At 38.2% G+C, this 16,826-nt stretch overlaps 1 protein-coding gene across 1 annotated transcript; it reads right to left on the reverse strand.

Annotated features, from left to right (window-relative positions):
• Positions 1–13,482: 13,482 nt before the first annotated feature.
• Positions 13,483–15,712, reverse strand: LOC137713240 (large ribosomal subunit protein eL24). The gene is made up of 5 exons (XM_068452524.1): positions 15,629–15,712; positions 14,814–14,889; positions 14,432–14,533; positions 13,937–14,085; positions 13,483–13,822 (listed from the first exon to the last, which is right to left on the reverse strand). Exons 1-5 carry the CDS (start codon positions 15,637–15,639, stop codon positions 13,669–13,671), a joined length of 492 nt encoding a protein of 163 aa, XP_068308625.1. The 5' UTR covers positions 15,640–15,712; the 3' UTR covers positions 13,483–13,668.
• Between the last annotated feature and the right edge of the window lie 1,114 nt (positions 15,713–16,826).

Here is a 16,826-nt window from a genome sequence, read left to right on the forward strand (position 1 = left end):
CCATAGTAACGAATGCCTCGTCAACACTTATAATTTTCATAGAGCGTAATGATTCTTGCTTGTATCTCTATTATGCAATCATGTAGGGGACTTGTGGGGAATGTTTTGAATTGTTGTATGCGCTAACCCATCCAATTCAATAACATTAGAAGATTTGAAGGTTAATTAGTGCATCACGGTTAACTTGGGGTGTTGAGAATTCATGGTTTATTGAAATGCAATTGGAAATCATTTTAGTATGCAAGTGTAACATGTGTGGAGATGAACCCCTTAGCTAGCATTCATCCATTCAATTCCATCACATTCATATTTACATTCTGCTTTAATTTGCAATTTGTTCATTTAGTTTAATTTCGTTAAAATCTAAATCCCCCTTTACTTTAATGTCAAATTAGTTAGAAATCAATTTAGTTTGTGTTTTTAAGAGTTTTGAGTCTTTTGAACTTGTTTGAATCTTTTGGTTTGTTTTAGTGTTTTAAGCATTTAGTTTTGTATTCTTTGAGTCTAGTTTAGTGTTTTAAACTTTATTTTACGTTTTCGAGTCAAATCCAAGTGATTAACAATCCCTCCTAATCCCCGGTCCAGAACGATCCCTACTTGCACCTATACTACAATTGACAAAAAGAGGGTTTAATTTTTGTGCGTATAAATCTCGCATCAAATTTTGGCGCCGTTGCCGGGGATTAGAAAATTTGCTAATCCCTTGGATTGTTTGTTTTTGTTATGTATTTTAGATTTAGTTTTTTTTATTTGTGTTTTGTTTGTTGAATTCAAGTACTAGATGGCACTTGATAATGCTTCTCTTTTGTCACAACTCATGGAAAGGTCCCAAATGCAAGGAGTTGATATATTTAATCTTCAATCAAGGAATAACGTGTTTTCCAATACTTACAATTCGGATTGGAGTGATCATTCAAACTCTATGTGGTGGGAACCTCAAAATGCTCAACAAGGAGGATATTGGCAGCCACCACAACCTCATATTCAATATGCCCAACCAAACTCAAGTTCGTCAATAGATTATAATCAAAAGCTTAATGAATTAATTTGTTTGGTGCAGGGCTCACAAAATCAAGACAATGAGGCTCAACAAGAAGGATATTGGCAGCCATATGAGGAGTTCTATTCAATGCCTATGCAGCCACCACAAGGGTTGGACCATTTGGAAAAGCAAATTGGGCAGATCGCGGAGTTCGTAGGACAGTTTCGAGACCAAGGCGAACTCCCTAGTTCAACCATTGCAAATCCGAAGGGAGAATTTGAAACTGCCAAGGAAATCATGTTGAGAAGTGACAAGGAGGTTGGAACGGACCCTCAACCATCAAAATCAAATCACAAGGAAGAGGAATACACCCAACCCACGGCAAGGGTGGAAACACTTTTACCGGAGGCATCTATTGCTCCTATGCCATCTAATACAAGTATGGTTGTTCCAAATTTCATTATTTTTAACCCCGTTCCAAGATTCATGACTTCCAAGGAAGAAGAAGGTGAAAAAGACATCTTGGAAGCCCTTCCAAAGGTGACAAGTAGGGAATGTCATGAATTCATCAAAGAGGACGTTCTTGAAACCACAAAATCCAAAGAAGTTAAATTTGATGACATTGGACAAGTCATAACCATCACTTGCAATCTGGCCAAGTCCAATATCCCTGAAACTTTCAAAGGAGTGGTGTTTGTCATTGAGTTCTTGTCGGACAAAACAAGTAAGTTTTTTTTTCCAAATTCCATTAGATTTTATACTAACTTGCTATTTTTTTTTAATCAGGCACCTACACTAGAATTCAAACCAATGCCGGTTCACTTCAAGTATCACCTTCCATTCAAGGACCAATTCCATGCCGTTTGATTTTATTTATGTTAATAAATAAAATAAAAATAAAAATAAAAATAAAAAAAAAAAAGATACTAAACATGGAGAAAGATGGAGCCTTCACAGAGGATGTTTACGTGAAGCCCCACTACGAGGCGTCGAAGCAGAAGGAATAGAAGCGGAAGGCATAGGAGCAGAAGGCATAGAAGCAGGAGGCATAGAAGCGGAAGGCATCGGAGCGGAAGGCATCGGAGCTAGAGCATTCCAGGCCTCAATACTTGGCCAAACGCTGGATGACCCAGGAAAAAGGTGCCTCTGGAGATAAGACGCAAGCCTTTGGCGGTCATTGTGAATTCGACCCTCAGATTCTTGCAGCTCATCAAGCTTCCTCTTCATGCCCGCCGAATAGTTATTTGCAAGCACATGCAAACTTCTATTCTCGTACTTAAGCTGTTTGATTTCCTGCTTAAGACTTTCCACCTCTGCCATCAACGATTCCACTTGGCGGGACCGAGCAAGCAAGCGTTGGCCCATCATGCATCCAGATTTTCAACAAGAAAACATCCTTGCCGTGGGCATTCTTTGCATTTCCAGCACACACACACACACCTTCACATGCAATTCCAGCTTTCACATGCTTCCCTAGCTGTTTGTCCATCATTAATTAGCCACTTGCATGCTTAAACAAACAGCCATTTATACCTTCATTCTCCTATAAAAGCCCTTGCATTCCCATCATTCATACACATCTCATTTCATACACAACACACCACAAACACTTCCATTCCTTCTCTTTGCCGTGAGTTCCCTTGTAATCCAAAAACCATCTTTCCATTTCCATCACTCCTCACTCCATTCCACACTTCCATTCCCCCAAACCAACTATCCTTAGACCTTATGCTACAATAAAGAGGAAGAGAAGAGGGCCTAAACGTTCATACAATTCAAGTTTGAGTTGTTGGAATGTTTAGGTGTTTCTTTGATTTCAATGTTTAATTTTAATTCTCTTTGTTTTGTATGAGGAACTAAACCCCCCCTTAGCTAGGGGGTGATTCGAAATATATGTTTATGCTTGCATTTTGATTTGATTACTTCTAATTGCATTTCATAAGTTGTGGATTCAATTTGTTTAACTATTTGATTGATAACCTATTTATGTATGTTTATTGAGAGTGCACGCTTAATTTTCATTCATGAATATGACGCTAGAATATAAGTGAGTTTCACCTAATCGTTATGAACTTATATTCACAAGTAGTGGAGGTTGCTTATAAACAATCGCGTTAAATAAATTCTTGGCATAAGTTTCATGCGTATTCCATAGTAACGAATGCCTCGTCAACACTTATAGTTTTCATGATACTTAATGATCCTTGATTGTATCTTTATTGTGCTTTTCACGTAAAGGACTTTTGGAGAATGTGGTGAATTGCGTTGCGCTAAACCATCCAATTCATTAACTTCAGGAGAACTTGACGGTTAATTTAAGCGGACCTAATTAACCCGGGGTGTTGAGTTTCATAATTTATCGAAAGACCAACTGAGAATCAATATTGTATGCAAGTGTAACATGTGTGGAGAAGAACCCCTTGGCTATTCCATCATCCATTCAAATCCATCACATTCATATTTACATTCTGTTTTAATTGCAATTTGTTCATTTAGTTTAATTTTGTCAAAACCTAAATCCCCCTTTACTTTAATGTCAAATTAGTTAGAAATCAATTTAGTTTGTGTTTTTAAGAGTTTTGAGTCTTTTGAACTTGTTTGAATCTTTTGGTTTGTTTTAGTGTTTTAAGCATTTAGTTTTGTATTCTTTGAGTCTAGTTTAGTGTTTTAAACTGTGTTTTTAAGTTTTTGAGTCAAATCCAAGTGATTAACAATCCCTCCTAATCCCCGGTCCAGAACGATCCTTACTTATACTTATACTACAAATCGACAAAAAGAGGGTTTAATTTGTGTGCGTATAAATCTCGCATCACCAAGGTAGGGGATAATGGTTCTTAACTGCCACCCTTTTCAGTTGCCAGCAGTCGATGCAACCTAGGGAGACATGTTGGGTTGGATATAACCTTTATCCACAAGCTGATGGAGTTGAATCTTCAATTCTCTTAACTCAGCTGGTGTCATTCGGTATGGTGCTAAGGAAATAGGGATGGTACCTAGAAGTAAATCAATACTAAATTCGATTTCTCTTGTAGATGGTAACCGTGGTAAATCCTCAAGAAATACATCGATGAATTCATTCACCATTGGCACATCTCCAGCACATAAAGAAGGTTCACCCCGCATGACCACAAGAGCTAAGAATCCCACACAACCCTTCTGTAGTAACTTCGTCGTCCAGATGGCAAAAATAACACTATTCTGAATGATTTGTCGCTCACCTTGAAACGTGATCGCTGGTTGTCCAGGCCAATCAAATGTCACTAGTTTCTATCCGACATAAGCATTGTGCTTAGATAGCCAATCCATTCCCAAAATGACATCGAACTCCACAAGGTTGAAAGGAATCAAATAGGTTTCCATAAGTTTCCCTTCAACAATAACTGGGCAATCTCTAAACTCCCAATATGCAAAGAATAGATCTCCAGGTGGCAATTGTATGAACATATCAAAATCGAGCTAGGTAGGTTGCGGGTTAAGAACCTGTGTAAATTATGGAGATATAAAAGAATAGGTAGCACCCGAATCAATCAGAACACGAGCCAAATTACCACAAACAAGTAATGTACCAGTAATAACTCTAGGGTCCTGCTCTGCCTCTTGCTGAGCCATGACATTGATATGCTCATAGGCCCGACATCCTGAACCACTGCCACTACCCCCTTGAGTCCTATCACCTTGGCTGTTGCGGCTTGCTTGGTTCTGTTGAGCACGACTGCCTGAAGCTGCTCCAGAAAACTGTGGCTGCTTCTGAGCAAAAACCTGAGTACTTGGATTGCTACTCCCACCATAACTTTAAGTAGTCGAATAGTTACCTCTACCATAATTCGAAGTACTCGGATTATTACTCCTACCGTAACTTGAACCAGAAGCATAATTCTCTGATGGTGGCACTAAAAAGTAATCATAGACATAGTGCCTAGTGCCACCACACCTAACATGTGACAGTATTCGCAAAGCAAACTCCCCGATGACGCATACCACAACACGTACAAGTCGCCAATGCTGGACTAAAGTGGCTAAAAGATCACCTCACCAATTCACTGCCTGAGCCCTCACTGGATGATCCTGAACCCTGACCCTTGTCGTTTGAACGACTGAGAGTGTCTAGGGCCGAAAGAACTTGAAAAAGTAGAAGGCTTCCTCATACTCCGAGATTGGAATCTGCGACCCCGCTGATTCTGGTTTAGTCTGCTGCACCTCGTCTATTCGACCCTCAAAACCGCCTTAATTATCTTCTCATAGGAGGCATACCTCTGTAGTGCCAGAAGCTCACAAATGTCCTGGTTCATAGCAATCTGTAGCTTTATTATCATCTCTCAAAGGTTCGCATAGCTTCCCTCATGGTGTCTTGACAAGCGCTGAAAAGTGCTATCAAACTCTGTAATACTGATATTACCCTGGTAAAACTCTAGGAACTCCTGTCTCTTCCTCAACTAATAACCGGGCTCAAAAAGCGTGCGCTGAAAAGTCTCCTGAATGTAGCCTAAGTCATCAAAGAATTACGTAGGCAAGAGCTCGTCATTGAGTTCCACCAATATCTCGTGTTCCCCTAAAGGAATTAACCAGCAATATCGCCCATTCAGACGTTGGGCATTTCATACTCTCTAAGGTGTCTAACCAATCCTCAGCCTCCTCACAAGCTTCAACTACACGAGCAATCTCCATATAAGTATGACTCGGCTTGTTACTACCAGGAAAAGCACTTCGTAGCACAGAGGTAAACTACTAAATTCCTCCCATTAAATCAGAACGAGGTCACCAAGGTACATTCCCACCAGTAAGATCTATAATTCTGATAAGAGGCAAACAAGAATGAGAAAGATGAAAGATTATGGTCACAAGAAAGCTTATGTTTACCAAATGGAAGAATGAAGTCCTAAGTATGCTTTGATACCAATCTGACAAGCCCCAATCCCGATGTCCGGAGGACAGCGGGATGGCCACGTTCTGACCGACACCCGAGGGTAACACAAGCCATTTAATGAATGCATATGCCGAGAACATGGGAAACAGGCATATAAATTTTGCTCGAACTACAAAACGTAATATTCATATACCAACCTTACCAAAATAATATAATAATATTCAGCCGTAAATAAAATGATAGTGATAATGCATGACATGTTCAAAGCATACATCTAATTTAGAATACAAGTGGAAGGTGTAACAAAAAGTGCTATAACAAGTTATGTCAAAAGCAAAGAGGATGGCACGATATCACGATATCACTGGTAGGGGAATGCCTCATAGCTCGGATCGTATGCCTCGTTCCTATGTCCTGAGGGAGCGTAAAACAAAATATGAGTGGACCAAGTTGATATATAATTAATACTGAAACAATTACTCATCAACATATTAACCCTCAAAGTTTTATGAAAACTTAATAATATAATATGTAATAGGTTTTCCAAAAACCCTAGCATGTCATAAAACCTTCATAAAACATATATCATATAATGTGCTTAATAGTGGTGTCATATGTGAGTATCTTCCGACCGAAGCCAATATAAATATCTTCCAGCCATAGCCATCTGCCAACACCCGGCCGAAGCCAATATAAGTATCATCGCCTATAGGCAGAACAATGACCACTAGATAAGCACAAAAACATTGAATATTATCTTTCCAAAATATAAGTGTGTGTGTATATATATATCAACGAAGCTCAATAGCTCAAACATCATATCTTAAATCATCTTCATAGCATGAGTCATCCATCATACAGACTACAATAAACGTAAAAATCGATAAAGTATGGTATTCCAAAATATTCTCAGTAAAGCATGATATCTAACGTTTCATAAAACATAACCATTAAATCATGTTTTTCATGTATGCATTTCTAATAGTCAAATATGCATTTTAGAAGGGGTACACTCACAGATACTCCGTCGTCGTAGAGCTGTGCAAAATAGGAGGGACGAAAACGCCGCTAATAATCGCACCTAAGCCCATAAAGGGTCCAATTAATAAAACTCTACCATAACAATTGAATTTCGGAAAACAGACGTCATAAATGAATTCAAGATATCGAAAACATAAGGGGGGGACCTCGAGTACCCCCATGCGCTATTGCACGTGCCCTCACGCACCACAACACGCGTCGTGGGAGGCGGAGCACGATGCCTCCGGTGAAGGCACGTGTGCTCCATGTGCCAGTGCAGATGGCCCTTCACGCGCGCCTACGCATAGGCCCACGCGCCATTCACGCGTGGCCTGGGTCCTGAGCTTGGGCTTAGGTTCATTGGGTTGAAGGCCTTAGTCAGCACAGCCCAAGGGTATGGGTTCACAAGGACATGGCTACAAGGTTGGGCCTGGGCCAGCTCTCAGTTGGGTCTGGGTTAGGTTGGGTCAACCCGATTTTCTGGTTGGTTTCGAAGGTGAAAAAGACCGAAGCTTCCCAAGCTCCGATCAACGCCAATCTTTTACCACAATCTACGATTTACCTACCAAAATGAAGATAGAGATGAGAGGAATGAGATTGTACCTTCATGGTCCCTTGCCATGGCTAGAGTTGGCCGGAAATCGTCTCGAAGCCGTCAGGACTCATCGGTTTCTCTAAGCTCTTAGACCAGGTTTCATGGTACTACCCTCTTGGTCCTGGGTTCGAGGGTTGGTGTCTGAGTCTTGGGTTCGAAGGTTTGTCACGCCCCAAAAACGGGCACGTAACAGTGCCACGCTCTATTAGTAACGAAATAATATAGTGTTAAAATCCAACACTATAGTACTACATTCCTAATAGAACGTAAGGCTATTTGAAGGGAATAAAATAATATATTTTTAAGCAATACGGAAGCGGAAATCATTTTGGTAAAACGAAGAATAAAAGGGCAACTGAATTCGGATAATTTCTTTTTGTCATTAAGGACGAAGTTTACAATTTACAATAAAACTAACTCTTAGGTACGATTTGGAAAGTACAAAACGTTGAGTTTGGCTACAAAAATCCCTTCAAGACAATGAGGCAATGAACGACCGAGAAGTTGACAAGTAACAAACTGCACTTGTCCCAACTTTAGTCCAGAACGTCTATTTGTAGGTGCAACGGTCTTGTAATAAAGTGGGGGTGAGCATCACAAACATTCATCGCTCCCACTCAAGGAATCCACCCCAGCTAGGTTTGAAAATAGTATATGACACTTTATATACAATAGGAAAATGATTGATGTACAACAAAAGCTTTGTTTAGTTTTGAAAATAGATTGTATGCTCACACAATTTCCATTTAAAGGAAAACAGATATCCCAATAAATTGCTACATGCCTGATAACCGGTCCAATGACCAACTACCCCCTTACCTGGACCAACTCCGAACAAACATACTTATGGTAAGGTATAGCTGGAGTGTCCTTTAATGCTCTACCCTTAGATATCCTAGTACGTTTCCTAGAAAGGTAGCGATACTAATCCTTACGTAGTAGCCCCTTCGGAGGTTTAGGGGATCGAAACCCAAGGCGGTCGCTATGCCCCATTCACTCTCAAGTCATCACTTTAATTTGTAGAATAAAACAATCAAGCATATCATGATATAAAGCAAAACCATTTTTACTCATGGTTCTATCACAACAAATATATGCAGCTTTCACAGGCATTGGTATATTTACATATACATACATGCACAAAATTCCATAACTAGGGTAAGTGAAGATCCCTCTACCTGGTCTCCAAGCCAGGCAAGCAATATTCCTCACCAATACCTCGGTTAAACGCAAGCACCACGAGTAATTGGAGTCCCTAGTTCAACAATTACAATATGTCACTATATGTCCATATATAATGACTAAACTTTATTACCATAACAACAACTATTTTCGCAGTTCAATCCCTGGTATGAAACCAGCAGGTTTGAGGTTTGTTTTCCCATAAACTCAACAAATCTTTCAAGCCGAAACATATCCATCAATAGTACAACTCACTTATTCCATAAAAACGTCCTTTAAAGACCAAATTTGAAACATCAAATTTCTCTAAATCTCATCCATATGAAACTTGGACAAGATACCAAAAATCTGACCATATGTAAATCTTTGCCTTAATGTCTCAGGAATCGCTGTCCAATCATCAAATAGGCTTCAAAACCCTCAAATCGTGCAAGAACAAGCTTGAATCGAAGATTTAAACCTAATTAGTCATAAGCCCAATCTAAATAAATTATTCAAACCTAAATAATAATTCCTCAAAATTTACCTTCGAACATTGAGTTCGATTCACTGAACATGGAAGCAAAACCCGTTCCTCAATCGGAAACCAAGATTGAAAGTTAGGAATTTCAAAAGATTAATAGAAATTTTCTTCTCTGCAAAGGCTTAACATGCATGCTTGCATGTGACCATGTATCTCACCACATGGTCCAACCCGTGCACCAGTTGGTAACCAAAACCAAAGGAATGAAGTCCCTATTTATAGGGGAAAAGGCGGCTACCAATGTAATTCGATTGGATGGTGTGACGGCAAGGATAAAACCAATGGACCTATCTAGTTCTTCAACAAGTCCTGCGTGTAGGTTTGGGAGAAACTTATTCCATGCATGCAACACGTATTGAAATGGTCTATAGCTTAGTCATCAGCATGCCATGCAAAGTTGACAACAAGGCTTCTTGATAATTCTTATAAATTAGCAGCATGGTGGAGCTTATCAATATATAACCAAGAATAAGCTACTAGGTTCTCTTGCGGAAGGTGGCTGTCAAATTGATCTACACGTGGCTAATTCCATCACTTGTGGCTGCCATGTGTCCCTTACTTATTGGTCCAACATGTAAATCACCTTAAAAATTCATTCAAGCTCCGAAAAATAATGCGAAAGATGTTACAAACTTGTAATGATGTCCACTTTCATACCTCAAAATAATCTTTGAACTTAAGTAAGATTATCATCCATTTAAAATGAACTATAAATCGTAAAATTCGAAAACACTCCAAAATTCATAACAACACTTTCTAAGCACTTTAAAATTTCGGGGTCTCACAAGGTTGGTGTGTGTGTGGGTCGTTGGAGAAGGGAGAGCACAGAGAGAGGGAGATATGCGAGAAGGAGAGAGAGTGTGAACTGAGAGAGAGGGCACTCGAGGGAGATCCGGATTGGGTAGGGGATAGGGGACAAACATCTCCTTGTGGATATGGGACAAAAATCTCCTTGTGGATAGGGGACAAAAATCTCCTTGTGGGTCCCCTTGGTTCACAGTTTAAGAACGTACTAAACGAACCACAAAATATCTGAAAAGGTTCGACGTTCGAACGTAGAATCTTTGTTATAAATCCGAACCCAAATCTATTTGCGCCTACGCATTCATGGCGTTAAATTCAATAAAAATAAATTAACTAAATTAAGACTATGCATTTCAACGAGACGGTCAAACAAAATCAACTCAAGGGTAAAAAGGTAATTTCATAAGTCCGACAATATTAAAATACAGTTAAATTTGGGACGAGGTTTCACAACTTATGACCTCCAGAGCGTGTGAAAGCCCTTGATGACATCGTCTATAGTTTTCAGGAACCATTAATTGAGGTAGCACCCGTTCTGACCTTGTGATAACTGTTGATCTGAACTCTTATGCGAAGTGTCGTTGCCCCACTCCCCAAACATCACGCAAAAGATCAAGAAGTTTCAGGGACCACAGTAGGTTAAGTTATAAACTTAAATAATCCCTGTTACACGGAAACAAAATACTAATTGATAAAACAAACAAAAAATAAGAAGAGTGAAGAAGGTTTCATATCATGTCGAATCCCTTCCAACTGCAAAACCTAGTCTCCTCATCGAATATCTAAACCTAGCAAACCCAGTTGCATAAAACTCGAATAACTTTACACATCCAATCTTTATCAATAATATTCAAACCCAGTTAGTAACAAAACACCAAAAAATTTGAGATTGTTTGGTTCAAAAAATTGGGATCCCTTTCTTCTTGAACACGCGAATCCTTTTTTTATATAAATTTTTGAACGACGGTGAAAATTTTGAAACAGGTTCTTCTCCCTTTTTCATACATGAAAAGAACGAGGAAAAAAAACTCAAGAGGAGAGAAAGGAGTGAACGATCGAGAGAGAGAGAGAGAGAGAGAGAGAGAGAGAGAGAGAGAGAGAGAGAGAGAGATGGAGAGAGGAAAGGGATATGGACGAGAGAGAGACACTAGGGAAAGAAGATAGAAGGTTTCATGCGAGTTATTACGTTTCGGTGTAGTAGAGATTATTTAAGTTGATAGCTTAATCTATCATAAGATCAACATTGAGGCTTATAAAAAGGGGAACTTTAACGAAGAGCTCCCGGTATTATTCAGTTTAACGAAAAACCACATTTTTACACTAAAAAGTCAATCCTAGTACTATTCACTTTACCCTTTATTTTGCCATTATCGTTAAAACTCAAAGTTTTCAAACTCTTTTCTTTAGTTTTTCTTATCAAAAAAGGTACCTCACCTGTCCTCAAAATAAGGACTTTAAGAGAGCAGTTCTAAGGTTTACTAACTCCTAAGTAGGGATTAAGAATTTTTAATCTTAATTTTGCAAATGATTGTTTATTTTTTACCTCTCTAATTTGATAAAGCTGCTAAAACGCTTAAATTGATTGGATTAATGATGTCCCTTGGAAAACCGGCTTGTTGCTTGGGGACATCCATAAATTATTTCAGAATTTTGAGTGTATTAGCTTTGTTCATGTTTATCGGGATGTTAACTTTGTGGCTGATGAAGTACATACAATAGGGCACTCTATTCCTTCATATTGTATTTAGCTTCATTTTCTCCCTAGTAGTGTAAGGAATGTGGTACACTTTACGGTACTGGTTGCCCAATGGGCTTTAGGGTTTATCGAGATAAACCTAGACAAGGCATTGTATAATTTGACTAAGGCGCCACCCTGCTGGTGAACCCATTCTCTGTATCATCCTCCTATTAAACATGTACCAATTAGACTCTAGAATTATTTTAAGATGAAAAAATAAAATTTAAAGCGTTGGTTAACAACTAGGTTGGATTGACAAAATTTTAGGGTAACATAAAAGTGCTACAAGGTTAACAAAGGACACTGGATACTTTTTGTGAACTCTCAAAGGATGTGTTTGACTGGCTTTGCTAACTTTCATTGGAGTAGACTGGATTACATATTAGAGTATGCACGTGTTTGTTACATACATGATTAAGTTTAATGGAATAAACAGGATTTCTCTCGACGAAATCTCTCACTAGGAGGTCTTAGCAAGAACCCCCAAAATGCATCGACTGTTAAGCCCGTCTGCTTTGCTTGGCATTAGACTTGTCTGATCTGCTTCGCATCGTCTTCATGGCCGTCTAACAAGTAGAAGACAGACCTGCATCTTCAAGGCCAAGAACCTTGGAAATTTCCCAACCCGATCATTTTCGTTCGTGGATTAGTCGGAAGAGCCTCGCTGCAGCGATACAAGCAAAGAGGAAGTCGTGCTGTCAAAATCACTACGATGAGATCAGAAACAATGCTATGAATAAGAAAATCAAGACGGGAAAATCACATCCAAATTTTAAATATTTTTCTTCTGAAATATTCAAAATTTTCTTGGAATCAACAAGATTGAGGATTTTGTATTATGCATTTTGCAGGAATGTCTAGCTTAAATGGGAGAAGAAGAGCTAGGGGTGAGAGAAAAAAGGAAGAAAATAATAGGTGTCTCGAGAGAGTGTGTGAAGAGTTTTCTAGAAAAAAGAAAAGGTAGATTAATAATAAGAATAATGTTATAGAGATCAAATTCTTAATATATTAATTAGATATTATATTAAAGTGTGATTTTGTAAATCCTACATAGATTTGATTACTATGTATTCTTTCCCTATGAGGATTGTATTTCCTTGAAGGATAATGATTCTTCTCCTCTTTGCTATTATAAATAAAGGCATTCCGTAGAAGAATAACACACCATCGTAACATCTCATATTTTCTCCTTTCTCTCCTTGTCAGATAAATTGGCTACAACAGTATTAAGAGTTTTTTAATTATTTTGCTTCCTAGTTCAATACTCCACCAAACACTTCGTGTCATTTCAACTTAGTCTATTCTTAAGTCATTCCAACTTAGTCTTGAAGCTAATCTAATCCGAAATAATCCATTGAAGATGTTCTATAACGTATAAAATTTGACAAGATTTAAACTCCTCAAAGCGTGTCCAAGCCTCAATTCTTCATTAAAATAGTTTAAAAAGTGAAAACTAGGGATTGTGGGAATAACATCATCTTTTGGGAAGGAAGACTGACAAAAGAATATGCAGAATAAGTCGGAAACAAATCCCCAGAAGGATGTGTTAATCTACATGATGGTAACAGAGTGGTTGAATATAATCTACTTTCTCTGAGACATCTTTCTAAGCGGATTTCTGCTGCGTTTCAGAGGGTTATATGGACACAAGAACAATGATTGGTACCGAAAAGCTCACTCATCAAGCCTCCTAGGCATGGTAAGAGTGAAACCTCGGTCCAAATCTTAATGAACAGAGAAACAGGCCATTGCAGCTCCAGCAGAAACTTTCAAGTCCACAGCAAACTGAATTAACTATTCGGTACTTGGCAATATCAAAGTGACAGATATAGGATAGACGAAAGAAAATTACGACCAGACCATCAAGCATGACCGATCAATCCTTACAAAATCTTCAAATTAAACAAACACGTCCTATCTATTACTCTACTCTGCAACAAGTAGACAACAGAACGGCGGCTTAACGCTTCCCACCACCACCGCCAAGCTTTGGTCCCTTGGGTGCACCTCCCTTGGGAATGTTGCCCTTGCCTTGAGACTTCTGAGATTTCGTTACTTCTGCCTTCTTGGCCTTCTTTTCATCCTTGGTCTTCTTGATTCTTTCCTTAATTTCACTACAGAACACATCCAGACATTTAATCACAGGATGGATCACAAAAGGTTGACATAAAAACATTGAAGCCAAACAAGAGTGAATCAAGGCTACAAGTATAGACAAGAACACAAACCGAAGTGCAGCTTCACGTGCAGCATCACGAACCTCTGGCTTCTCAGTTCTTCTCTTCTGGATAACCTCCAGGGTAGCACCGACAATAGACCTTGAGTAAGGCTTCTTGGTGGCACGTCTCCTCTTCTTCACAGCTTCTTGAGCAATATCCTAATTATGCCAAGATATCATCCGTAATAACACGATATAAACACAACAGACTGCAAGGCAGCTAGCTACTTCATACAAAAGATTGGCCACTACCAGACAAGTTTTAACAGGCTAAATTTTATCTTCAAAGATTGATTAAAAAATAGATGTATGATGAAACGGATTACAAGGCAATATAACTAATGTATGATGAAAACAGTTGATCAAAACCAATCAATTTCCCAGAAATTTATAGGCTTTAAATATCTAATGTAACTAATCAAGACATTATTTGATCCACCTGCATGTTTGGAATGGAGTACTGGAAATTAAGATTTTATATATCATACGAAAAACGCAAGTCTACCTTTTTGTGTTGCTTCCTGTACATGGCTGTCCAGGTAAGCTTTGATGGCTTCAGCTTGTTGTGGAAGTACCTTTTGCATTTGGAGTTGGCAAAAAGGAACACCTGAAAGACCACCACAGCTTATAAAAATAGAGACAAAAACAATATTTTTCGAATGATACTTTAAATAGGGTAATGCTAGGTAGATAAATTTTTAAACCAAATGATGTGTCACCAATAGGAAATAAGCATGTTAACAACACTTGAGTGATAATCCAATCATCAACAACCACGTCATTTGGTTTACAAAATTTTGTTTAAAAATTTGATCTCCCTAGCATTATCACTTTCAATATATAATCTGATACAAAGTAAAATAACCTCAGGTTTAAGGAATGCTTACCTGAGAATCAGAACGAATAAATCTGATACCTCTTCCTGGGTATATCTTGTCGCCGCTGAAACGGCATAGTTCCGTCCTGACAAGACAAAAACAATTGATTTTATAAGCCACAATAGGAATATTAATGGCCAGAAGTGGTAAATCAACATGCTTAAGCCTAACAAACAGAACCACAAAAGTAAGGCCAAGAAATGGAGAAGGAAACCACCAAGCCTAAAAACCCAAACCATTCACATTCATCTACCTCCCATTAAATTTCCACACAACTAGCACATTTGATTATCACCGAACACTCAAAGAAACATCATTGATAGAAAATACAACAAGTACATACCTCTGCTTACAAACGCTGATCAACAACAAACTTACCCATACAAACACCACACAACACATTCCAATAACAAATAACCCATACATTTCCCCGAGATTGGAAAATATAATTACCACATTCCGCGATCCAGATTTCAAAAACTTAATACCAAAACACCAACAAGTTGAAAACTCACTGGATTTAGTGCTACATGTAACCTATGTGAACCATGAAATGGCATTCACTTCATCAACATCACGCACAAATCGGAGCATGTAAACAGCTTATTGCAAAATTAGAATCCAAAATCTAAATGGGAAAATAAATAATAAGCATCCAAATTCAACATCAACAACAACAAAGAGGATTCTCAATCGGTGATTGCGTGAGGAAAAAATTAACAACGGCAAATGAAACCATTTCAATATCAGATCTCGATGAGAGAGAGAAAGAGAGAGAGAGAGAGAGAGAGAGAGAGAGAGAGAGAGAGAGAGGGAAGACATACTTGAGAACCATGGCTGCTGCCTCCTGCTGCTGCTGGTTGTTAAAGGACCGGAAACCCTAGAAGCAGATTTGCTTACGACGCGGCTATGTATACCAGCCTTCTTAATAAATAACCCTACTGCCTCACCAAAAACCACGAAATTGCCACTAAGACTGGGCCGGCGTATTTTGTTGCCTTTTTCGGCCCGAGACTACTGCCGGATTTCTTCTGGGGTTAGTATGGCCCATTGCTCCGCTCTTCCTTATTCTCTCATGCTTATTTTTTTGGGTATATTATCAATTTCCCCCCTGAACTTGTGACCATTAGCCAATTTTCCCCCTCAACTTTAATTTTGGCCAATTTCCCCCCTGAACTCTCATGATTAGTCAATTTCCCCCCTCAACTTTAATTTAGCCAATTTCCCCCCTCAACTCTTATAATTAGTCAATTTGCACCCTACTGTTAAATTTTTAATTTGATCATAATGAAACAAGTGTGTGTAAGAAACTAAATAAGATGTATGTTAATCATGTTCCTATATCTTTATCCTATTACAAATAGATTAAAATTTAAAATTTTACAATTTATCATAGATAGTATTATTAGTCATAATAAATCAATATGGAGTAATTTTATTTGATTTTTGACTATACAACATTGATAACAAAAAGGATTGATGTGTAAATTTTTGTATGTGAATACAATTTTCTTTGTAAAAGTGAAAGCTAAGTTCAAGTAAATTGCGGAGAATCGAGCTTTAGTAAAAAAATGGCTAGTCTCTTCATAATTTTCGACTCCTTATTAAGAATAACCCATTTTATTGAAATAGGTTTGATCCATGAGTTTAGGATTATTATTTCTTTTTGTTATTATTTCTTCTTCTACATGCTTTAAACCCGATTCATAACTTTTTCTTATAATCAACCCATGTCACATACTAACTGTATTATGTTTTTGTACATTTTACCCTATATTATGCAGGTGAGTTTATGTTAATTTTAGTACTTTGTTGGAAGCTATTAGAAAGATTGAAAATTAAGAAAAGAATAGATGGAAAATTTAAAAAAAAAAAAATTAACAATAGGGTGCAAATTGACTAATTTTGAGAGTTGAGGGGGGAAATTGGCCAAATTAAAGTTTAGGGGGGGAATTGACTAATTATGAGAGTTGAGGGGGGAAATTGGCCAAAATTAAAGTTTAGGGGGGAAATTGGTCAATG

This window comes from Pyrus communis, chromosome 13, assembly GCF_963583255.1.
Source record: "Pyrus communis chromosome 13, drPyrComm1.1, whole genome shotgun sequence".
NCBI lineage: Eukaryota > Viridiplantae > Streptophyta > Magnoliopsida > Rosales > Rosaceae > Pyrus > Pyrus communis.